The sequence below is a fragment of the Eretmochelys imbricata genome, chromosome 1, assembly GCF_965152235.1.
Source record: "Eretmochelys imbricata isolate rEreImb1 chromosome 1, rEreImb1.hap1, whole genome shotgun sequence".
Lineage (NCBI taxonomy): Eukaryota > Metazoa > Chordata > Testudines > Cheloniidae > Eretmochelys > Eretmochelys imbricata.
Window position 1 is genome coordinate 185,639,970 of NC_135572.1, and position 26,575 is coordinate 185,666,544.

Sequence of the window (26,575 nt, forward strand, 5' to 3'; positions counted from 1 at the left end):
CTCAAACTGTCATATTGCAAGTTTAACTACATATGCATAATACACCACAAGAAACTTCAAACAAAGAAACAAAAGTAACCAAGGAATAAAATTACAAGTCATCACCTTCATTTCTCTACTTTTCCAATGATTTTACAACAGGCATTTCTGTCAGTACAGCATCTGTGGGTGGTGGTGAAGGCTGAGACTTAATCCCAGAAAGTGCACTCTTGCTTTGTAAAGTAGTGACTGATCTGTGTTAGTGTTGTGACAGTCTGGGGGTTAGAATAGTTCAAGTCCTGTATGAAACATGCATTAGCAAGGGGGAGAGGGATATTCTCTCCCTTCCCCCCACCCCTTCAGTTTTAATTTAGAATCCTCTCCTAAAGAGAAAAAGAAAAGCACAAATGCAGTTCATTCATGAGGATATATTTTCTTAATACAGGAGACTATATTCCTTAGTTTAACATGCCTAGGGCCCCTTCCTGGCTGTGCTTATGTATTATTTAAAGCACACCAACATAGATATGTTCTATGTGATACACTTAATGACCTCAAATATTATAACCTCTTTCTGGATCTATTATCTAGTAGTTTTCTAAATCACCATCATGCCTGCTTCACACAAAACTAATTTTTTATTTACCATTACCACTAATGTGCATTCCTCTAATTTTAGTCCTGGGAAAAAGCTTGAAATATGTACACATTAATTAGTATCGTAACAAATAATGGGAGCAATGTTGCTGCAGTGATCACTGGACCACCCGTCCCTTGAGTGATGAAGTCACATTATTCCAACTCCCCTTAATCCCTGGCTTCCTGGGGGTGGAGCTATGAAATCATTTTGTCATCTCTGCAGGACAGGACAAGAGAGAGGACTAGAAATAATGATTTCTGCCTGTTCTTTTCTAAACCTCATCCTCCCCAGGGGAAAATGAGTTTATACTTGAGTTTTGATTTAACTAGGTTTAAAGCATTTAGAAAGTCAGCAAGACTTTCTGTAGCCTTTGGCGATCAGTGTAAAGGGAATGTCATTTCTGCTCAGCACCTGTCTAAATGGATTGGCTGTGTATTGAGAAATGTTACACATTAGCAAAGGTGGCAGTATCTCAAGGGTCTTAAAGCTCATTGTACCAGGGCTAAGGCAGCAGCCAGAATGCCTCTGTAATGTTTCCATCCTAGAAATCTGCCAAGCTGCTACATTTGATGCTCTCTATGGGAGGGCAGTTATTTAGTCCTTGCTTAACAGAACTTAGCCCACCTTCCTGAGTTTGTATTACCAGCTAGACTCCACAAGAGGGAAGATGTAGAGGCCGCTTTAAAGAAGAAAGGCTGTTTGCATTAAGCAGTTTTTTAAGACGGGCAACTGTCTCAATTACCCGGTCACCTTCCTCAGACTTCAATGATGCTGAAGTTTAGCAGGAGGACGAACCACTGATCTCACAGCCTCATCCCTCGGCTCTAAATGTTTGGTGCTGTGAAGGGGCACTTCTGTGGTCCCAACAGCTGTAGCTTTTCTAGGTTTGTGAAGCTCATTGCTGTTGGGTGAGTGAGGGGCACATCACACAAGTTCTTTCACATGCTACAGTTCCAATAAGTAACTTCTTTGTATTTAACACAAAAGATTTCATTGCAGATCTTTTGGGTAAAGTTCACATTAACTAGTGAGTGTATTGTGGATGCAAGAAAGGCATGGTATATGAATAGTACTTACTGTGAAATTTTTAACAATCAATTTAATGCAGATTGAATAGTTGACAGCTAAGCAACAGTCTCCCCTACACAAATACATATAGTAACAATGTTTCCAATCTTTTACATTAAAATCAAGCCCACTATGTTACAGTTAAAATTAACTTATAGAGGAAACAAATGTTTCTGTTCAAACCGACAATACTTTTAAAAAAAAAATCTTAAAGACCCAGAAATCCTCAACTATGCACAGGAAACTTTACCGGCACTCATGATGCTCCTTCATAATGGAACTAAAGGTGTTCTGGTGTAAACTTGTCTTCACTCTCTTTTCCCTTTGTCTTCGGTTGCAAAACCAAACTCTCACAACTTCCTTCTCGAGGTTAAGCCCCTCAGCCATCCTCATAATCTCTTGAGAAGAAGGCTTACTTTGTTCCCCAAAGTTTCTCTCTAGAGCTTCTTTAGCAGAAATGCTGGAAGAAGGGATAAATAAAAATGCCACTGTTAGTGACTTTGGACAGACTCGGGTCATGGCTGCTATTTTAGGCTAAGCTGCAATGATATGAACATTAAAAATATTGCACTAAAAAGGCAAGAAACTGCTTTGCTTTCCCTCTCAGTAAAAACACTGAGTTTAAAGGGTATTATGGTTCCATGCTGCCATGGGCTGCAAAAATCTGATAGTATCTTTATGTTCAATCCACACTGAAAATAATAAGGACTTTATTATAATTTTAGAGGTAATCCATTAAATGTAATTCATGCATTTATATAGCCCATGGCAATCCAAAAATCATCACATGCTCCCCAAAAGTCAGTTTTAGCCTATTTGCATTGCAGTAGAACCCAAAAATGTGCTGCGGTTCAGCTGGTACAGGCAGCATAAAAGTTAAGAGCTATTTTCCTCCCATATTCAGACACCGAGGCTGAATATAGGTGAATTTTTTTTGTGCTGTTTATTCTCCAAAAAGAATAAGTGCCTGAAATGTGCTTGTACAAAAGCAATTAGGATGAAAGCTTGATCTTGTCACACCTAGTTTTAGCATTAGCGGTATCATTCCTTTTTGTCCACAAGAGGTCACTGTACACTTTATTCTAGATATGAAGCATGTTTATTTCTGCTCGTGAGGTTCAAGACCCTGCAGCAGAAATTCTAGTACAGATGAACAACTTTGCATGTAACTTTAGATTGCCCTTAGTGTAATTTCATTAGTAATGCATTTTCTTTTTTATGTTGGGTTATTGATGCTAGCTAGCTGAAAGCTGAGTGTTCCATAGATGCACAGCTGTACTAATAAGTATTTAAATAAAGTTTTCACTGGGTCAAACAGCTGAAAATAAAATACAATTTCTCACCTCCATATTATGGATAGTTTGATCAGGTCCTACAAAGCTCCTGCACTGGAGTAGGCTAACTCACTCACTGTTTTTCATCTCCAGATTCTAGTTTATCCTCAAGAAATCTACCTAAAACTTCAATGGGAGTGAAGAGCAGAGGTACTACTCTCCTCTAGCTCATTCTGAAAGAGGTTCCCAAGCTGGGGTCCCAGGCTCCGCAAGGGATCAGTGAACATTTTCTTTCTTTCCGAGTGCGTCCCCCTTTCCTTGCACTGTGTGTGCATGTGTACAAAACTGATCATTTATAGTGTGTAAGGAACCAGTTAGTTTTATTGGCTTGCAAATTAAAGGTGTTTCATGGATGCCAGCATAGCACTGATACACCAGGAGTGTAATAGTAGAATTGGAGATGATATGTCTCCTGTGAAGAGGTGTCTCTCATTGGGACTATTCCCCAATCAGAAAAAGGGTCTTTGACTCCAAACACCACTGATCTCTGAAGATTATTCCAGATGGCCATTCTCCCCATAACATAGAAATCTAGAGTCATGCTGGTTTTAACAAAAATTTGTGCAGGCCCCATTGCACAGATCAGCAGCAGTGCTGGGAAGACTGACTGCTCTTTGCAATGACACTGGGATTGTATACATGCTAATACAGGCATTGGGACAGATCTGTGCACAGGAGCCATTCCTTGGTGTTATCCAGGTCATCATAGTTTGGAACGACCTAGCAGAGAGTGGGGGGGGGGACCCCAGCACAGTTCTCATCATGTTTAGCTAATAATTGGATCAAAATTCATATTTTTATTGATGCCATTATCCCATCCGGTTTTGCTTATTTATGTATGTAAATATTTTTGTTAATGACCTATATTAATAACAAGAGGGCCCATGCCCACTCTGTTTCCAAAGGCAGAGGGGGCTGAACTCCATAGATGTGGGCCACCAAAGGTGCAAAAACAGAGAAAGTCAGCTCCAAGGGACATTGTCCCCACATTCTACCCTAAACCACACACCTCATACAGGGAACACATGCTACATTCCCTCAACATCCGCCAAGCGCTGGCCTTTTGTCTGTACCGCACTTGCACCTTCCGCGCTTCATCCTGTCTCTTCCTCACCATTGCAGAACGCTGCTGGGGCCGCACCCTCTCTTCACAATGCCTCTCCCTCTGTATTATGGACTGCTACGCTCTCTCTCATGTCCCCCCCACCACCTCCCATCAGGGAGCCTTCTCCATGCGTGCTTAAACTGTCATGTCGGCCTTCCATACAGATGTTGCATGGCAGGACATTTGTTGGGAGGCCACTGGGTCCTCTGTCCACACTTACTGCCCACTATGCCCTCGCACCTGCTGCAGTGACAGATGTGGTAGTCGACCAAGCTGTCCTTCAGCCTGTAACTTCGGGTGAGCCCTCATGCCCGCCTCTGCACTGAGCACAGCTTGCTACTCTCCCATGTTTGGAATCCACATATGGACCATCACTCAAAGAAAAGGTTATTTACTGTAACTGGAGGTTCTTTAAGATATGGGCTCCCCATCTGGATTCCAGTAGCTGCCCTCCGCTCCAGGCTCCGTTGCTTACTGGTGCGAGGGAACTGGAGCAGTGTCAATCCACACAGCCTCTTAAAGCCTCGGACGTGCCACGCGGTTGATGCACAAAGCACGTGCGGGTCAACGGACACAACTCTGAACAGTTCTGGTGCACAGCAGGCATGCGCACCCACATTTGGAATCCAGAGAGGGACCACATATCTCAAAGAACCTCCAGTTACAGTAAGTAACCTCTTCTGCCAACACGAGCTCTAGTCAAACCCTTCCTCTCATTCACAGCCTCTCAGCCAAGAAGCCATGGAATGCACTTCAAAACTCTATGACAAACACCTGTTGGAATATGATCTACAGTCTAAAAACATTTTCAGTGATTAATGTATACAGAAATTCTATAATGTATTATTTCAGTATTATGTTCAATGCATGTGTGTGTGTGTGTGTATTTATATACATACACACAAAATTCTCTGTTGAATGCTGTGGAAATTTTGTTTAGTGAAGTGACATTTTTGATGCCTTTTGAATGCTAAAATAGCAACATCCAGCGACTTTTCAGGGTTTCTCTGACAACTTCCTGCTATGTGGAGTTGGCAACTCTGCACTCCCCTTCCCTCTTTCCTTACAGCCTGTGAAAGACCCTCTGTAGAAGCTCCACAGGATCCAGATCCCTAGCCAAGGGAGGGGTAGATGCTCTTTGCAGCAAGCTTTCCTCCCAAGCCACCAGGACTAATCACCACAAGTTATAGCAGAAGTAATGCAATTTCTCCTGTATCATCAAACCTCCCACAAAGGAAGTTCAGAGGCTGTATAAGGAGCCAGTGGGGTACAGAAGTTTATTACTGAGTTGGATGTCATAAAGGATGGGATTACCAGGGGTCATAAATGGGTATGTTTTTTTACAAACAAAAAGTGTGTGAGGGGGAGGTTTGTTGAAAAAATTAAAAGGCTGAAGGTTTTGGTGCAGCTCCTTAGTTGGTTGATAAATGGGATGAAATTTTTTGTGAAAATTTTCACACAAAGTTTGTCCCTGTTTTTCAAAATTGGATTTATTTTTCAACCAGCTCTAGATAGGGCTTCTAAGGAAAAGTATTACTTAGATTTCAAACCTAAGAAGGATCTGAGGAAAAAAAAAGGACTTCCAGTACATAATTTGCTGAAGTATTGTATTACCTTATGGTGGTTCTGCGCTTTCTTTTCCGCTCATTCACGCCAACTTTTTCATTGTATAAAGCTATATTAAAAAAGGGGGAGTTACCTTCCAAGATTAAAACAAGTACAATAATTTCTAGAAACCATTGTTACCAGTCATGTTTTAATACCATGAACACATGCCAGATATGGTTGCTGAATGATCTGCTTGAAACATTTCTCTGTGGAAAGAACAAGGAGTACTTTTAGCACCTTAGAGACTAACAAATTTATTTGAGCATAAGTTTTCGTGGGCTAAAGCCCACTTCATCAGATACATGCAGTGGAAAATACAGTAGGAAGATAGATAGATATATATAGATATATGTATACACAAACACACACACACAGAGAACAAGAAAAACTGGGGGTTGCCATACCAACTCTTAAGGAGAACAATCGATTAAGGTGGGCTATTATCAGCAGGAGAAAAAAAAACTTTTGTAGTGATAATCAGACAACATTGATATCATCATCTGCTGGACCCATGGAAAAGAAGCCATTGAGGAATTCCACCATGATTTCAACAATTTCCATCCCACCTTCAACCTCAGCCTGGACCAGACCACACAAGAGATCCACTTCCTGGACACAACAGTGCTAATAAGCGATGGTCATATAAACACCACCCTATATAGCGGTCAATAGGTTTCCGGTACTTACCAAATGCATCCAGCTTTCATCCAGACCATACCACACAATCCATTGTCTACAGCAAAGCTCTAAGATACAACCACATTTGCTCCAATCCCTCAGACAGAGACAAACACCTACAAGATCTCTATCAAGCGTTCTTACAACTACAATACCCACCTGCAGAAGTGAAGAAACAGATTGACAGAGCCAGAAGAGTTCCCAGAAGTTACCTACTACAGGACAGGCCCAACAAAGAAAGTAACAGAACGTCACTAGCCATCACCTTCAGCCCCCAACTAAAACCTCTCCAGCGCATCATCAAAGATCTACAACCTATCCTGAAGGACGACCCACCACTCTCACAGATCTTGGGAGACAGACCAGTCCTTGCTTACAGCCAGCAACCACACACCACACAACAAAAACACTAACCCAGGAATCTATCCTTGCAACAAAGCCTGTTGCCAACTTTGTCCACATATCTATTCAAGGGACACCATCATAGGACCTAATCACATTATCAGAGGCTCGTTCACCTGCACATCTACCAATGTGATATATGCCATCATGGGCCAGCAATGCCCCTCTGCCATGTACATTGGCCAAACTGGACAGTCTCTACGCAAAAGAATAAATGGACACAAATCAAACGTCAAGAATTATAACATTCAAAAACCAGTCGGAGAACACTTCAACCTCCCGGGACGCTAAATTACAGACCTAAAAGTCACAATTCTTCAACAAAAAAACTTCAAAAACAGACTCCAACGAGAAACAGCAGAACTGGAATTAATCTGCAAACTGGACACCATTGAATTAGGCTTGAATAAAGACTAGGAGTGGATGAGTCATTACACTAACTAAAATATTTCCCCATGCTAATTTTCCCCCTACTGTTACTCACACCTTCTTGTCAACTGTTTGAAATGGGCCATCCTGATTATCACTACTAAAGTTTTTTCTTCTTCTTCTTCTTCTCCTGCTGATAATAACGAGACCAATTGATTAAGGTGAGCTAAGAGTTGGTATGGCAACCCCCATTTTTTCATGTTCTCTGTATATACCTTCCTATTGTATTTTCAGCTGCATGCATCTGATGAAGTGGGCTTTAGCCCACGAAAGCTTAATGCTCAAATAAATTTGTTAGTCTCTAAGGTGCCACCAGTACTCCTTGTTCTTTCTGCTGATACAGACTAGCACAGCTACTACTCTGAAACATTTCTCTTTGAGACATCTGGTGGCTGAATGTTGTAATTGCACTCTTCAGGAATAAGTGAAGGTTTATGTTGTGAACAGCGCTGAAGGAACCTATCTACATTGGTTCAAAGCAGATTCATTTTTTGAGAGTGTCAGAATCACTCTGTACATCAAAATATTTCTGGTCCAACCGCAGGTACTGTTTCTTGTTACAAACTCATAGACATGGTTTGGATTTGATCAGAGATTGTTGTTTTGATTTGGTTTTTTTTGCAGTTTTGTGCCAGTGGGTTTAATGGTCATAGTGGGACATGTTGACATAATTTGTTCCAAGAGATGCAGTTCATTTTCAAAATGCACTGGAGAAACACTGAGTCTGTTGGCCTGGATATCCACATACAGGGCAAAAGAATTTGTACCCATTATGAGCATGTTCCACGCAGCCCTTGCTGGCTCATGACTGCAGGCTGAGCTCACACAAGGGCTGATTTTGGGTGCATCTGAGACTGCATCATTGGCTTCCTCAACCATGGGATGCTGTTCCAGGAAGGAGGATTACTGGGAAGAGATGGGGTCCACCTGACCAAGAAGGGTCAGAGTATCTTCGTGTACTGATTCACCAACCGAGAGAGGGCTTTAAACTAGATTCAAAGGGGCAGTTGACAAATCCCCACAGTTAAACAGGATTGGCAGATGTTGTGCAGGACACGGGAAATTACTGTAGGGTCAAAGGAGCAACAAGAGGGAAATTAATGGGGGAATTTGCTCAACGTATTAGATGCCTATACACAAATGGAAGGAGTATGGGGAATAAACAGGAACAACTGAAAGGATTAGTACATAAGCCAAATGATGACAATTGGTATCACAGAGACTGATAGGCTAAATCTCATGACTGGAATATTCGCAATAGAGGGGTATAGCTTGTTCAGGAAGGACAGTTTGCGAAAAAGGAGGTGGTGTGGCATTGTACACCAAAAATATATACACATTTATCTGAGGTTCAGAAGTAGATGAGAGGCAGACCATTTGAAAGTCTCTGGGAAAGAAATGGGGAATAAAATAAGGGTGACATGATGATATGGAGTCTATTATAGACCATCAAATTAAGAGGAGGAGGTGAAGGATGCTTTTCTAGAACAAACAACAGGCAACAAAAAGGGCAGCTGCCCCGGGGCCAGCGATTTAAAAGGACCCGGAGCCCCAGGCGGCACGGGCTGGGGAGCGCTGAAGGGCTGGCTGGGGGAGGCTGACTCCCTAGCCCCGCCCCTTCCGCCTGAGGCTCCGCCCTGTTATTTGTGGTTGGGAGGAGGAAAAAGCAGGAGTGCACCGAACAGATAAAAATGTAGGGGTTAAATAGCAATGGTAAAAGCTACTATAACAATGGAAGTATCTTCTTACTTACACCATTTCTCTTCCCTTAATGATCAGTAAAGTCATTTTGACAGTGATAGAACATACATGATCTGATTTAATCCAATCTAGTGTGTATTAGGTCCTCTGTCGGTGGCACTCCAGCACATATTCCATGCCTCTGAAAGGGCAACCTTTGATTGTGAGATTAGAAAGGATCAGCCATTTTGGGGCTCGGATGAGAAATTCTGTCAAAGCTGAGTTGGATCTTCAATAGGAAGGAGTCAGCTATACTGTATATGAAAGAATCACATGCTCACCTGTTTTGGTCTTCAGAGGAACCCTACAGGGGAGAGAGGCTTTGGATGTGGATCTGCTTTCTTTTAACATCCCGGCATACCATCTGCTGACGTGCAGAACCTCAGCTACATGGTAGCTCAGATTGTTGCTTAAGGCCAAGGAACATACACTGCCAGGAGCTTTTCTCTCTCCTCATCCTGAGCCAGTTATGTGCTGGGCAGGTCTTCCAATGTAATTTACAACAGCTAACCTATTCTAAATCATGTCCTAAGTCATGCCTCTGCCACGGAATCCCAGGGGCTCATCCAGCAGCTGGGGTTTTCAGGGCATAGGGAAGATGGCAAAGAGCAGATGTTAAAACTCCCATGGTATCCCCCCCTTCTACTTTTATAGGGGGCATGGTGTTGGGTAGTCACATTCCTTTTCCCATTGCCACATCCCTTACACCTATAATAGGGAGCAAGTTGGTGTAGGAGTTTCAACACCAGCGCTCTACCATTGGAAGATCTTCTTGTACCAGTGATTCTTCCACAGCCAGCTATGCTGTCTTTCGGACTAGAATTCAATGGCAGTGCATCAAAAACCAGCTGCCTTGTACCTCAAGAGCTGGGCTAGTTTGCATGAATGGGCTTGAGGGAAATAAGGGACATATAAGAGAGCCACATCTCTCTAATTTGTGCCTGCCACACGTTTCTGGCAGGTTTGCTTCCCTCTACCCATGACACAGGCATCAGTCCTACTGAATTTAATGCATGTACTGATCCTACAATATTTATATTCATCTTCCCCACCTGAATAAACAAAAAGCTGGACCAGTGGAAGTTATACACTACTAACCATCTTATACATTAAAGAGCTTCTTGTAGGGGTAAGACTAAATTCTAGAGGCGTTATAAATATCTACCTCCTATTTGTTCTGCTTCTTCCAGCCACTTGGATAATATCAATTTCAGTTTGCAGGCATTCTTGAAACTTAGCTGCAAATTTTCAAATCGGCAAATGGTTGTTTGACTGAACTCAGAGCCATGCACAGCAGCCAGGGCTTCTCCAACATTTGTTTGTGTGTAGCCTGTCAAAAAGCAATAAAGAAAAAAAAACTTGAGTAACCTAACCTGGTTTATTTACAGAAAGATACATTCCACCTTGGTCACTGCCCCCAAAACACACTTTTTGGTAAGTTGCCTTAAGTGTTTTCTTTGATTGTTTCGATCTGACATCAGTCTTACTCTGGTGTATCTCTCTTGTCTTCAGTGGAGATCACAAGTGTAAAACAGGTGAGATGAGCATCCGTCCCCATGTCTATCATGAGACACATGCAATTTGACCAGTATGATAATGTAGGCAGGAAGCAACAGCAAATGATCATGCAGTAATTCTGCACACAGAATTAAAAGTTTATTTTAACATTAGGGGTCTGATTTAAACCCAGAAAAGAAGAACAATTCAGGGTTCAGACTTTAAAATCTAAGAATATACTCTGATTTTTACTCACACCATTGTAACTGCTGTGACTGCTGCTTCTCACAGTAATCATTATCCTCCTGTTTAATCTCATTTACCCTCATTTTGTTGTGTCCACCTGCTGATTCTCCTCAAATACTTGGATTGTAAACTCTATGGGGGAGGGTCTGTCTTTTCATTATGTATCTGTCCAGTGCCTAGCACAATGGGGCCCTGAGCCATGAGCAGAGGCTCTAGGCACTACCATTATACAAAGAAGAATGTAAACAACAAAATAAAACACAATTTCCAATCCCATTTCCAGGGTTGGGCCTCTCTCTCACAGGCCTGGGCCACACCTGAAAAATTAGATCGACCCAGCTACATTGCTCAGGGCTTGAGAAAAATGTCATTCAGTGAGCACCATAGTTAGGTCGGCCTAATCCTCACTGTAGACACAGCTAAGTCTTCTTCTATCTCCTCCCCATAATGGGCATAATCCTCAAGGTGTTGAGTGTCTTCCCCTCCTATTGACGTTAGTAGGTAGTGAGGATCCTAAGCACCTCACAGTATCAAACCCTCTGTTATTAATGTTAACATTTTGCCCTAGCAGGGCACTGTCTACTTGACTTTAGGCTGTTGGTACATCCCGTTTTTATTAATGGCATTAAGACCAATCCTGCAGTCTCTGTTCAGCCACATCTGTTTAAGTCAATAGGCGTTTTGAGTGTGCAGGAATTCAGGATCAAGCCACTGTAAATAATTACTACTGAAATATTCGTGGGCATAGGTAATCTTGCCCGTTCTGTGACTGACCATTAAATAGTCATGATATACAGCAAAACAGCACAGGTTGTAAACACTCTTTCAGACACCATACCCTTGCTCTAGCTCTCATTTCTGTATGGAAAATGGATAGTAATATCCCTGTAGCTTTAGAGATAATACAGATGGCTGTTACAGCCATATAAATTACATGCTTTTACAGAGCTGTGTTTTACAGTGGAGTCATGCCATATTCTGTAATGATACAATCTATTGTTATAGGAGAAAATTAAAAATGACCACTCGTAATTCACAAAGTGAATTTAGTATCCATGAAGGGGCTGGATTTGCAGTGTTTGACACATACAACTTCGTTTTTTTCAGTGCAGCACAGACAGGACCAAGCTTCCTCACACTGCCCCACCAGTGTGCTTCCATCTTGTCATGGAGGGAAATCTCTAGGGGTGATAGGGATAATCCAGCACCAGTGCCCATTTAATCTTTGTACCGTGCTGAGGCTGCCAGTGAGTATGATATGGACATCTATCCACCAGAAATCAAGCTGAGATCATCCACACATTTCATATCATCCCCAAGTAGTTCTCAGATGGTAACAAAATGGTCACCACAATACTCAGCAGTGGTTAAAATGAACCTAAAACTGGAGGGGGAGCTCCTCAGTTTTGGTTGTTGTATGTTGTACATTGAGATCATTTAGTGAAAAGAAATTGCATCATCATGTGTGATGGGACATGGCCCGGCGACAAGGGAATAAGTGAATCTGAGAGAAGTCTAGGTTCCCAAAGAGCCAAACAGAAGTGCATATATGTGTGAGAGATAGGGCATGGACCTGTGGCCAATGGGAGCTGTGGGAGCGGTGCCTGCAGGCAAGAGCAGTGTGCAGAGCCACCGGGCGTACTTCTGCCTAGGAGCTGGACCTGCTGGCTGTTTCTGAGGCATGCATAGCATGGAGTCAAGACAGACAGGAAGACTGCCTTGCCCCCCCCCCCCACTGCGCCGGTGACCAGGAGCCACCTGAGGTAAGCCCACACCCCAGCCCTGAGCCCCCACAAAACTTGGGGTACAATTTTAAAGGAAGGGTTGAAGACTAGAGCTGGTTGGAAATTTTCCATCTAAAATGAAAATGGCTTTTTGACTAAATAGAAATGTATTGCTACAACAGCTGCTTTCTTTTTTAAAACACGGGTTTTATGAAAAAAAAATTAAATGTATGTTTTGCTGTTTTGGACAACCAAAAGCTTGGTAAAAATGAATAAAATTTCACTTTCATCAATTTTTCACAGGATAAAAATCATTTCCTGTCCAACTCCATTGAAATCATTTAAAAATGTGTCATTTTGTGTCTAAATCATACCTTAAATCAGCCTTACAAGTTGTACAACTGCCGTGGTGAATAATTTTTGACAGGCAAAGTATCCTTAGGTTTTTCACTATCATAGTAACAAGTAGATTTTGTACCCGGTTTGGCAAATTTCCATGACAATCCTGAAAGGCTGAATTAAATGCAACTTTACAGTATGATTTATGTGATTGATCACACTTTCCCCTAGAATACAGCTAGTCCAGGTACCAATAATCTGCTCTCAGAGGCAGACAGAAGTAGTAGATAGAGCAGAAAGTTTTAAAATCACTTACTGTTCTTGCAAAAAGTTGCAAAAAGCTTGAGGCAATTAGTTCTAAACAAGTCTTCTAGGTATGGAGAAAGCTTGGTAAACGTGAGGCAGGTTTTAAATTATAAAGCATATCAGAAGGACTAGAATATAAAACATACAGAAATAATTGAGCTTTCATTTGGATTTTCAGGCTAGTACAAAGCACATACCTAGCTTAATTCTCCTCAGTTTGAACTCATTGGCAAACTTTTCCAGTTCCCTGATTTCAGGGGAATCCATGTCTATTGGCTCTTCAACAGACTTGGTTTTTCTGCGGAATTCCTGCTTGAAGTCAGTGGCTGTGGGATCATCTCCAAGGATAGACTGGTGCATGGGAGTGAAGCCATGCCCCAGAGCACAGGAACTGGCACTGAGAGCATGTTCAGGAAATTTATAAAGGCAAGGGGTCAGGCCACCTGCATGAAGGCAAAAAGCACAATTTGATATAATCATTCTCCAGCATTGCGTAATAAACTTTTGTGTCAACTATCAACTGTTAAGCTTTGTAATATTACATACTAGAGAGAGGAAGGATTGTCCAGTGGTTAAGGCATCAGCCTGGCACTTAGGAGACCAGGGCTCAATTCCCTGAACTGTCATACTTTGCCTCAGTTCCTTATCTGTGAAATGTGAATAATAGTACTATATGCTATGAAGTGTTCAAGTACTATGAGAATGAGGGCCATACAAGTACCTTAGATAGACTTATATTGGGACAGGTCCTCAACTGGTGTAAATTTGCATTGCTTTCATTGAAGTAAATGGACCTATGTCAGTTTAAACTAGCTGAGGATCTGGCCCATAGTCTTTGTTTGTTTTCTGGTACCAACAATACTACTTTATAAACTACATGTGATATGCAGATTCGGTACTATATACAACCAATTTCAATGGAAATTTCCTTGAGTAAAGAGTACAGGATGAAGCCCAAAGAATGATAAGATCGTCACATTATAATTTTAGAGAGGAAAGTAATTGCACAAGTATGAACTACTTTATGCTAAATTTTATTCACTATTGGACGATACAGCACCATTTAATCAAGAGCAGGTGCCCTTTGTGCTGGGCACTGAACAAACAGAGAGACTCCCTGAGCTGAACAGACAAAATTTGATATCTTCCATTGTTGCTTGCATTGTTGTTGTAGCAGTGTCTGTTTCAGAATTTTAGAGAGACAAGGTAGGTGAGGTATATCTTTTATTGAGCAACAAAAGTCAGTCCGATAAAAGATATCGCCCACCTTGTCTCTCTGAAGTGACAAGGCAGACAAAGCATGGGAGGGAGAAAAGAAAAATTCTTACCCCCATTTTAGAGCTGGGGAATCAAGAGAGTAATTGACTTGCCCAGTCATGCAGTCTGTAGCCTAGTCTGGAAGTGAACCCACATCTCCAGCCCAGCATCTAAACCACAAGACCATCCTTCCTTTCTCTTCCTTCTCTTTTGTTCTTCTTGTCTTGTTCACTGCTTAGATACATCCTCCAGAGGGCTGGGAATACAATGGAGGTTCTAACCCTATTGATATATAAAGTCACATGCAGTATGACTGTGAAAAAGGAGAGGGAGCTGTTAAATGTCAGAAGGGCAAAAGTCTAAACAAGAGAAGGCCTTGCCTTGCAGAGTGCTGACTCCATTCACCACGTTGGGATGGGGCATGCTGCAGGTCTGTAAAATGCGACTCTGGGAGAGACTTGCTGATAACATCTCTGGGGTTGCAGGCTTGATGCCTAAAAGGAAGTGGGAAAAAAGGAGAGACTGCAGTAACATGGAATTCTTTTGGTGTAGAAATAGGTTGATATTTCTGAATGGAAATCCTCCTCATCTAATGATTCTTCTTCTGTAGACTTCCCATAGAGATCTAAACAAGAATTTCTGTACCAGAGACACAAGAAGAGACACAGAAGCAGGAGCATTTGGCCATGTGAAGAAAGAGTCTTACTTGCTGTCCCAGAAAAGTCTGCATGAGGAAACATTCACCTGTGCAGATTCATTTTTACATTTTCCCTCCTTCTCAATTGAAATAAAATGCTCTGTTTGATTTTGGATTAGTTTTGAGCCATAGTTATTTCCTGGCAAGTCTCTTCCCCTGGCATTACTACATTATTTTCCTGGTTGACACTTGACTTGAACACCTTTATATTGAACAATTTCTCTTCTCTCTTCAGTGTGGTATCTAGAGAACTGCATTGGGTGCTAAGACATCTTTACAAGTTATGTCATAAAGTCTATGGATCCTCTGTGTGAAAACAGTTCATATTGCTCCATGAGATTTGGAAAAGCATAAACTGAATTAAGTGATTTCTCTTTGGCCTTCACATACATTTCCTTTCACTCTGAAGGACTGAGATTCCTACATGTCAGCTACAGTATTTCTGTGAAAAGAAACCACCCCTGATGTGTTTACTCTGGTTGAAAGCAAGTTGTTATTACTCAACATAAGTTCCTATTTCAAAGCTTGCCAGGCTATTATTAATCATAAAGCCTGCAACAGTCTCTGCAAGACTAATGCTTCTTATACCTACTAAACCATGTCAGGCCCCGGATATTTCCCTTGATGTTTTATAACAAGGTATAGTGGTGTCCCAGATACACTAGCCACACTATCACATAACAGTGTGATTTTAATTGTGAGTATAAGGAACAATCCTGATCGCCCATAGCTACCAGCTGTTAAGGTGTGACCTCACACTTTTTGTTTGTATCAGGAGTGACTGGGAGGGAAGAACAACATGGGGGAGGAGGGAATCCAGAAAATGCACTTTTCATTTTTTCTTCCCTACCTGCTCCAAGTCAGCTTCAGGGAAAGGAGTGGGGACTCTGGATTGAGAAACAGAATGTTCACCAGCCAAAATCTGAGTCACAGTTAATGGAATGTTTGATACCTTGTCACAAGTTTTATGAGTACCAAAAATGGCACTCCATTTATTTTTGTTTCTTTAATTGATCTCGCCCTGGGTGGATTATTCTGAAGCAGCTACATCCTGTGCTGAATTTACCTCCCTGAATTCAATACAAATTCCATAATCAGTTATAATTTTTATTATTTGTACTGCATAGGGCCCCTGAGGCCCCAAGTAAGATTGGGGCCTCAGTGCACTGGGGCCATATACAGAAATGGCAGAAAGAGCCCCAAAGAGCTTCCAATCTAAGTGCACAAGACAGACAATGGGTGAGAGAAAGGAAGCATTATCCCAGTTTCACAGACAAGGAAGTGAGGCAGAGAAAGTAAGTGATTTGCTCAGGATCCCCAGATAGAGGCTGAGAGAGAGCATGAAACTGAACCCAGTTCTCCTGAGTCCCAGTCCAGTGCCTTAACCATGAGGCCATCCTACCTCTCATTAACCTCCATTCCCTCAACCCCTCTGAAGGAAAATCCCCTCAAACAATCATGCCAATAACTAACCTGTTAGAGTGAATATCTCTTACCTGCCATCACCCCGTAGGTAGACTGTTGGTTTCCATAATGACAGGAAGGGACTGAATAATGAAGACCTGTAGATGCGTTTCCCAAAGTTGCCATGGAGAAGTGCACGTGGGAACATTTAGGAGTATGGACCAAAGACAAAACAGACGGGACTGGTAAGAAAATGTATGAGGATTCAAGATACATCCTTTCAGTCCAGAGGTAGAGAATATCTTTGTACTTTGTTTCTGCCTGCATGCTAACCATTCTGTGCTGCTTTTTAACTCTCAAGGTAATTCTGTAGGAAACAGCCTATAGTAGGTGCTCATGCCTCATCAGAAAACTGGCTAGCTCGCTTTTAGCCAAGAGCAATGATTTATCTTGCCCGGTTTTTAAATTTATTATCTCAAGTGTAATAATTTAGGTATCCTGACAAGCTCTCCTCTTTACATGTGTATGAAGATCAGGCCCCCAATACTGTTCCATCTATTTTTACTTTAATCTTTTCTAAGTTCTTGAAAAGTCCATCAGCCCCTAAAATGAAAACCCTAAAAGAAGCATATATAACCAAGAGGACAATTTTCTATGTAGAGTAAAGCCTACATTTGTGCATGCAGTGATTTGGGGCACTCACCTGGAGACACCTTAAAAGGGTCTGATTTTCAGAAGTGCTGAGCACCCACCCTCTGAAAACTAGGGCCCTTTAAGGTGTCTTCAGATGGTCCTTCAAAAGTAGAGACATTCAAAACTTTGAAAATTTAGGCAACATTTTGCAATAGCAGTAGCAATAGACCCACATGCACTTTGTCTCCATAGTTTGCACAGGTGTCTGGCAGGCAGTGGGATGGCTGGCAGAAGTTTGAAGAAGAGAACAAGGAAATAGATTCCATTGTTTGCTTGGCTACACTATTATGTATCAGGCATCTCCGGAAACCAGGTAAGGGTTTAAGAAGCAGCATGACCCACAATAATAAAATTATTAGCTGTGTAGGGCAGCATTTTACACTGACAAAATATTCTGTAAAGTTTTCTGTATCCTCAAATGTTGAGCTATTGCTGGTCAATTCTGTAAATAAAAATATTAATAATTTTGGCTGACTCTAATGAAGAGATTGAAGGTTCATATCTCTGCTCTGTAATGTCTAGCATCAGCATCCCCAAAATCTATTATGCATTTCTGTATGCATGCAAAGCAGGAAGTCTGGTTTTTGAAGATGTTGTATATTAAAGATGCGTGGAGATGTGCTAAACCCCACAGAATGAGAATATATTGTCTCCCTCTAATGGCTGATCCATGAAAGAAGTTTATGAGTCTGTTGTTGCTTCCAAATAATGGATTTAGCCCTCTCCCTCAAACAATAAAGAGGCCATGCTTTTGACCCTTTCAGAAATTCACCTTGCTTCCAAATGACCCCAACAACACTGAATCCCACATCAGGGCTCGTTCAGGAACTTAGGACAACTCAAACTGGGTATTCCTAACTGTAATTTCAATATTGGCAATTCAGTGGGATGGCAATTCAGTGGGCTAAGTTAACTGAGTTTGTGGGAGTTGTTCATGTCTTCTTGGACCTGTGTCCACATCACAGAAAACCTAGTCACAAATAGGCTCCTGTGTTGGCAGCCGCAGCAGAGAGACCAAGGAAAGATAGACATGAGAACTGCACGACTTGGTTACTATTCATGGCTAATCCTTCTACATCAAAGCTGAAGCATGTTGTTAGAACAGTCTGGAGAAATTTGCATTTCTTTCACCCTTGCTCTGGGACTAAAAGGAAAAACAGATACAAACAAGTGGATATTTTTAAAGTACTGGATTGTATATGAATTGTCGCTAAGACTACAGAACTATGTTGGTGTCTTTGATTCTTTTGAGCTGTATAAATGCACAGAAGGATTTCTGCAGTATGGCAAAACTGTTAACGTAATGATCTCTGACATTTTAATAGTTTACAACACTGCTGTTATAGTGGTCATCAAAGTTCAGATATTTAGAACTACACTTTTATAGTTTACATTCACGTTTTGCACTAGTATAACAATATTAGTTGTGGGAGGAGGCGGCCTGATTTTTACCACCAATATAGTTATACCAGTACAGCGGCTACTGTTGACACAGTTATACTGGTATAGGGGACCTTAGATAGGTATTGCTTATTCTCCTTTCCGTACTATACTGGTAAAGCACATTCATACCAGCATACCTGCATCCACACTAGGGACTGTACTGCTTTAAACTACACAGTATAGATAAAGCTGTACAACGTTTGTGCTTAGACAAAAAGTCTTAGTTAAAGACTTATTTTGAATTACTTGTTTACTGTTGAATTTTGCCAATCTGCAATTTGCTAATCCACACATCCCATGATTTTCAGACATAAAAGACTGACATTTCCAACTTCCTGGCAATATTTTAATAGCAGATGCAGGAGTGAAGTCTTACATCGCTAAGATATTTTTTTAAATAAAATCTACTCCAGAACATATCTTTAATAATATATATAGCATACAGATAACATGTACTTGTCTAAAGTTTATGATGAGGTATCTTTGCTTTTGTGTGTGTGTGTTCACTTACTTGCCAGTTAGCAAAATTAATTCATATGCAACGGCGCTACAAGGCCCAGACGCATTGTGAGGGATTTTGTCATTTTAAAAAAAGAATTAAATAATGATTGTGTAAAAATCCTTATACATTTCTTTCTTTGCACAAGTTCTTTACACTGACTCACCATAGCACTGTGTATTACAGTTCTTGTCATCTGTATTAAAAACTTAGAACCTTTCCCCTAATACAAATAAATGTTCTCTCTATTACTGCTTTCTTTGTGTTGTAGCTGTGTTGGGTCCAGGATATTAGAGAAACCAGGTGGGTGAGGTAATATCTTTTATTGGACCAACCTGTGTTGGTGAAAGAGACAAGCTTTCAAGTTACAAAGAGTTCTTCTTCATTTCCCCCTTTCCCAGACCTGAAGAGCTCTGTGTAGCTCAAAAGCTTGTCTTTTTCACCAAAAGAAGTTGGTCCGCTAAAAGAGATTTCCTCACCCACTTTTTCTTTCTTCTAGGACTGTACACTGGCATTCTTGGGTAATAATACAATAAAATAGAATGTGATTCTGCATTTCTTATTAGGCAAAATTTCCATTGACTTCAGTGGGATTTGTGCTTTATGAAGGACTACAGAACTGGGCCTATGATTATTAAACACCACAGCATAGACTTAGTAAAAGGATGTGGTGATATTTTCAGCCAACATGTGTTCATTTAATTCTTTACTTTGGAGCATGTGGGAAATGAAACAATTCAGAAAGTGCTACCATAAAATGGATATAGAAATTTGTCCTCTTTTCCCTAATTTAAGTTCTCTTATGTTTTTCTAACAAGCACTATGAAACATTTTGAACCCCCTATTTAATACATGCAATCATATTGTCATCAATACTCTCAATTTTCTGTGTAGTGTACTGTACTTAAGTGGTTCATTTTCCTTCCAACTGAAAGATGTTACTTCCAGTATGCTTAACAAGAGATCATCGTTTTACTGAAGACATCTAGTAAAATTCTCTCCTCCATGCAACTCAATTTGAGTCAGTGGGTTAGCTGAAATTAATATTCAGTTCTCTCTATTTATGAAAGTTTATTTTCATTCATTCAAAAAAACAGAAATGCCAATGAGATAAAACTCCAGTTCTGTACATTTTCAGGTAGCAAGCACATTTTCTGTGGAAACATTTTGATTTTTGTTCAGTTTTAACATACTAAAATTCCTAGTCAGATAAAGGTACCACATTCCAAAATACAGAAGGATGGGTCCGATGCACTTAAGTAACTTTGGCGCTTTTGAAAATCTCACCCAAATCCCAGTGTCTTTACTCAGCATTTATTAAAATGTTAATTTTCCCATTAATGGGTATTTTCCCCAGCTATTGCCATCAGCATCTGCCTCATTTTAAGTATATCACCCATTTGAAATCATACATTTATATATTTATAAACTGCAGTTTCATAGGCAAAATATAATTTGGTTTATTTCAGGAGACGTTTGTCACTGAAGACTATTTTGTGTTACAAAAGTTTGATAGTATTTGTAGCCAGTACCTCACTGTGCTGGTCAAATACCTCAACCTAATCCCATAACAAATTTAGAGATAGCTACAAACTTGGCTAAAATGCAGACATTTTAGTCGCTCTAGATGTATTCATTTTTACATAGCCTTGTGAAAACTTTCCTGCTTTAAGGTAGTCCCCAGTCACTGCAGAGCTGATATGAAATAGCTCTGCCTGTGTTTCCCTATCTCTGTGTTAAGTTTGGCAACATTTACAGAAAGAGGGAAAAGCATTTAAAAAGAAAGTTAGCAAGAGTGTAATTGTTCTAGTAAAAAAGTACCTGTAGACACGACATTGGTAGCATGGTTGGAGACGGGCAAGCATTCTGCAGCGCTATGATGCATTATCAGAGGCAGAGCGGGAGAAGAGTCAGAATTCAAGGGGACGAAGGTGTCAGCTGAAGTAAATGCTTGGCAACTCATTCCCACAAAAGGAGAAAAGACAAAGAAACACCTTCCCCTATTTTCTAACAAAATATATCCTTATTGATTAACAGCAGTCAAACTCTATTCCAGTTCTCTTAACTTGCATATATACATAAACAAGGGCTCCAGAGCACAGGGAGGTCGTGTGCAGGTATTTATACCACTAGGAAATCCCTTTATCCATGTTAATGTTCTTTTCCCAGCAGTATTGCTATATCAGCCTAGAGCCTCCTTCCTTCCCACCCAAACATAATAGATGCCCAATTAATGCGGGGAGAAGAGGGAAACCAGAGACTTGATTTGACAGATACTTTAAATCAGGCCTTTTGTGAAAGAACAGTAATCAGGGGAAAAAAAGGTGTCTCCAAAGTTTGTAGAGGTAAGGCAGGTATGGTTAATACTGAATAGCTTTCCATAGCTAACACCTGCTCCAAAAACCTCACCCAGGAATTGTTTTGATGGCTACTTGGCAGAGAAATCAAATGAAAGTCTATGAAAGAATGTATAGAGAAATTAATCTAAATTAATCTAATGCCAAGAACTTGCACGAATGTCAGTTGACTTGTCACATTTGCCTAATTCAGTGCTATACATGATAGAATGAATATATCTAGAGGCTCTGAACTTTACATAAGTAAGCATAAACTGCTAAATGTTTATCTAAGGTAATTTATGTCTGCTCTTGAAAAGCTGTGTACATGATATTTTAAGATTCTGAAAGAAAACAACAAATACTAGAAATTTAAGCGCTCATACATTTATTATTATTATTGTTATTATTTATTTGTACTATCATAGCGCCTATAAGCCCTAGTTAAGGACATGGACCCCATTGTGCTAGGCTCTGTACAAACACAGAACATAAAGATGACCCTTGCCCCAGCTATTGCCTTTGCAATCTAAGGGCATGACTACACTTGCAGACGTAGAGCGCTTTGAGTTAAACCAGCCTTTGTAGAGTGCAGTAAGGAAAGCGCTGCAATCTGTCCACACTGACAGCTACAAGCGCACTGGTGTAGCCACATTATCAGCTCTTGTAATATCCACAGAGAGCAGTGCATTGTGGTAGCTATCCCAGCATGCAAGTGGCTGCAATGTACTTTTCAAATGGGGGGGTGGAGTGTGACAGGGAGTTGTGTGTATGTGGGGGGAGAGAGAGTGGGTTTTGGGGGGGCTGACAGCATGTCAGCATGCTGCCTTGTAAGTTCAGACAGCAGCAGACACCCCCCCCCCGCCTCTCTCTCACACCCAGCATTCCACAGTAATGGTTGCTTTGTCTTGGAGCAGATAAGCAGCCGGCTGTCAGAAACAGAGCTGTCAAAGGGCATATCCACATTCCTGCAGCAATTCCAAAACAATGAGAAGAGTGGCCACTTGACTTAAGGGGATTATGAGACTTTTCGGAGGTTGATCAGAGCGCAGTAATGCAACACCTTGTTCACACTGATGCCGGGGCGTTTCAGCCAAGACACAGCAAGCGTTAATCTTCTTGCCGAGATGGAGTACCAGGAGCGCTCTACGTGCCTTGCCAGTGCGGATGGGTAGTGAGCTAGCTCACAAGTGCGGCCGAGCCCTAAGTGTTTCATTAGCATGAAACTGGGATGGCCACATTACTCAGGAGTAGTAAATCCTCCAGGGATTCTGCAGACCATCCCAGAAAAAGTGTGGAGAAAATCCTTATACCATACCACACAATCCAATATTCTGTAAATACCACATTTTTATAGACAACACACTGAAGTCAATGCAGCTATGCAGAGTGCCCTAATCCAATAGTACAGGGCTCAGAGATGCATGAAAATGTCTTTAAAATAATCATTTAAAGTAGCTTTGTGGCATCTTAAAATGCCATGTCTTTAAAGACTGTTCTCTTAAGCTCCTCTAGGGCTAGAATAAGCAAGTGTTGGGTCCCACTGGGAAGCTAGTAATCACCTCTATATTTCTGAAGAGATGATATCTAACTCTGACGTTAGGAAGTTTTTACTTTTTTAAAACACATGGATAATCTTTGTTTGCTGAACTTAAAAAAAATTAGATATGGGTGGGTCAGATCTTTCTTTTTGGATATTTCATATTGTTTTTATGTGTGTTATGTCCATTTGCCAGGATATATTTGTAAGATTGATATTAAGCCAAAGAGCCAATCTCCTGAATACTTGATATCACCCCTAAAAGTGCCTCTTTCAGGGGAGAAGTACTAGTGGCACCTTAGAGACTAACCAATTTATTTGAGCATAAGCTTTCGTGAGCTATGCTTTGAGCTTATGCTCAAATAAATGTGTTAGTCTCTAAGGTGCCACAAGTACTCCTTTTCTTTTTGTGAATACAGACGAACACGGCTGTTACTCTGAAACCATTCAGGGGAGTAGCTGTAGTGATGCCATTAAGGATTAGAGTATGTACCAGTTCAGAGGAAGGCCATGTGGACTAAAACCCCAAAGTTTTCCAAACAATTTTATGTCTGGAGGTATCCATAGTTCACATTTTTTGTCTTCAGTGCTAAAGCATTTCAAAAGGATTATAGCATAAGGAATTATTACTAATGGGATTCAGCTAAGGTACAGATCCATGCTCATAACTCCTTAAGCATAAATCTAAGCTTAAGCATTACAGCAAATAGTAAAATTTTAAGGACAAGCGTTGCAGAATGGTAGGACACATTGAAATTAAATGTACTGCCATCTAAGTTTATTCATTCTGGACTTGGTCCAATTTACAATTAGTCAGTGGAGAATCGCCCATTGTCTGAAAAGTGATGGATCAGGAATTTATGAGTTTTATTTCACTGCTTTTTTTAAAAAAAGAAATGTCCATGATCCACATAGACACAGGATCAGAGCATGGTGTGGTAGGAAGCTGAGACAGAAGCTAATTTACATCCCACGGACATGGCCTTAATGCTTAAAGTGGTGTTAACTGCTTCGGGGGCATCTGTCATATGAAAAGTAGTTTTGACTGACTTTTTACTGCTCAGCAGTGGATGTGTAATATCCTGGCTCATCAAAACTGTTACCACTGGAGTTAATGAGGCTCTAAAACAATGTATTGAATAATGGAGAATTTATAAAATATACTTTGATTTTGTAATCATCTAGCCGCAATTCTGCTGCTTCTGTTCTCACTGACAGAAGCATTCATTTCCATATTTTATTCACTAAGCAGAAATTCGTTCCATGAACAGAAAAGCCTGAACGTTTGGGCTCTGTAGAGATGGAGTGCAAAGAGATGGGGGAGGTCAAATCCACTTATCCTGACCCAAGTCTTCAATGGCTGTGACTATAGCACATGGGGTGGAACAGCAACCACAAGCACTCTATCCAGTGGCCCTTCATCTGGCCCATAGAATCATAGATAGATAGGACTGGAAGGGATGTCAGCAGGTCATTTAGTCCAGTCCCCTGCACTGATTCCACAACCTCCTTCAGTAATTTGTTCCAGTGCTTAACTATCCTTACAGTTAGGAAGTTTTTCCTAATGTCTAACCTGCAATTTAAGACCATTACTTCTTGTCTTGTCTCAGGGGATAAGAAGAACAATTTATCACCCTCCTTTTTATAACCACATGCCTGAAGACTATTATCTCCCCCCCCCCCACCCCGCAGTCTTCTCTTCTCCAGACTAAACAAACCCAGTGCTTTCAATCTTTCCTCATAGATTTGGAAATGTTTTCTTGATCTTTAATAATTTTTGTTGCTCTCCTCTGGACTTTCTTCAATTTGTCCACATCTTTCTCCAAGTGTAGTGCTCAGAACTGGACTCCCGTTGAGGTCTATTCAGTCTTGAATTATTTCTTATGTCTTGCTTACAACACTCCTGCTAATACTTCTGAGAATGATCACTTTTTTTGCAACAATATTACATTGTTGACTCATATTTAGTTTGTGATCCACTATAATCCCCAGATCCTTTTCTGCACTACCCCTTCCTAGGCAATCGTTTCCTATTTTGTATTTGTGCAACTGATTATTCCTTCTTCAGTGTAGTATTTTGCATTTCTTCTTATTAAACTTCATCCTGTTTATTTCAGGCCATTTCTTCAGTTCGTCAAGATCATTTTGAATTTAATCCTGTCCTCCAAAGTTCTTGCAATCTCTCCCAGCTTGGTATCGTCCACTTAATAAGTGTACTCTCCCTGACATTATCCAAATCATTTATGAAGATAGTGAATACAACCAGACCTGTGACAGATACCTGAAGGACCTCTCTAGATATACCCTTTCAGTTCCATTAAGAACCACTGATAACTACTCTCTCAGTAAGGGTTTCCAACCAGTTGTGCACCCACCTTATAGTAGGTTCATCTAAACTATGTTTTCCTAGTTTCCTTATAAGAAGGTCATGTGAGACAGTATCAAAAGCCTTACTATAGTTGAGATATATCACATCTACTGTTTTTCCCCTACCACAAGATTGATTAATCTGTCAAAGGAAGATACTAGATTGGTCTGATATGGTTTGTTCTTGACACATCCACACTGACTGTTAATCACCTTATTATCTTCTAAGTGCTTACAAACTGATTGTTTATTTGCTTCATTATCTTTCCAGATACTGAAGTTAAGATGACTGGTCTATAATTCCCCGAGTTATTCGTATTCCCCTTTTTATAGATAGGTACTATATTTGCCTTTTTCTAATCCTCTGGGATCTCTCCTGTCCTCCACAAGTTCTCAAAGTTAATTGCTAATGGCTCAGGGATCATTTCAGCCAAATCCTTAAATATTCTAGGATGAATTTCCTCAGGCCCTGCTGACTTGAAGACATTTCACTTGTCTAAGTAATTCTTAACTTGTTTTTTCCATATTTTAGCCTCAGATCCTACCCCATTTTTAAGGGGAAGGATAGCTCCGTGGTTTGAGCATTGGCCTGCTAAACCCAGGATTGTGAGCTCAATTCTTGAGCAGGCCATTTAGGGATCTGGGGCAAAAATTGGGGATTGGTCCTGCTTTGAGCAGGAGGTTGGACTAGATGACCTCCTTAGGTCCCTTCCAACCCTGATATTCTATGATTCTACACTGATGGTCCCTATGTTAGTTGATCAATTACTGCTAATTTTTTTTTTTTTTTTTGGTAAAAGCTGAAACAAAAGAAGGCATTTGGGAAAAGGACCTACGGGTTACAGTGGACGAGAAGCTAGATATGTATGGACAAGAAGTGGACGAGAAGCTGGATATGTGGTTAGTCTCTAAGGTGCCACTAGTACTGCTTTTGTTTTTGCGAATACAGACTAACACGGCTGTTACTCTGAAATCTTTCAGGGGAGTAGCTGTAGTGATGCCATTAAGAATTAGAGTATGTACCAGTTCAGAGGAAGGCCATGTGAACTAAAACCCCAAAGTTTTCCAAACAATTTTATGTCTGGAGTCAGCAGTGTGCCCTTGTTGCCAAGAAGGCCAATGGCATTTTGGGATGTATAAATAGGGGCATTGCCAGCAGATCGAGGGACGTGATCGTTCCCCTCTATTTGACATTGGTGAGGCCTCATCTGGAGTACTGTGTCCAGTTTTGGGCCTCACACTAC

At 40.8% G+C, this 26,575-nt stretch overlaps 1 protein-coding gene across 2 annotated transcripts; it reads right to left on the reverse strand.

Annotated features, from left to right (window-relative positions):
- Positions 1–1,933: 1,933 nt before the first annotated feature.
- Positions 1,934–21,051, reverse strand: POU1F1 (POU class 1 homeobox 1). Of its 2 annotated transcripts, none has more exons than XM_077820013.1 (6): positions 20,910–21,051; positions 16,546–16,617; positions 13,293–13,538; positions 10,149–10,313; positions 5,741–5,801; positions 1,934–2,147 (listed from the first exon to the last, which is right to left on the reverse strand). In XM_077820013.1, the coding sequence occupies exons 1-6, from the start codon at positions 21,049–21,051 to the stop codon at positions 1,934–1,936; spliced, it is 900 nt and encodes a 299-aa protein (XP_077676139.1). The 2 variants fall into 2 exon arrangements, with proteins under 2 accessions (XP_077676139.1, XP_077676132.1); XM_077820006.1 differs by having other exon boundaries at positions 16,546–16,695.
- Positions 21,052–26,575: the final 5,524 nt, after the last annotated feature.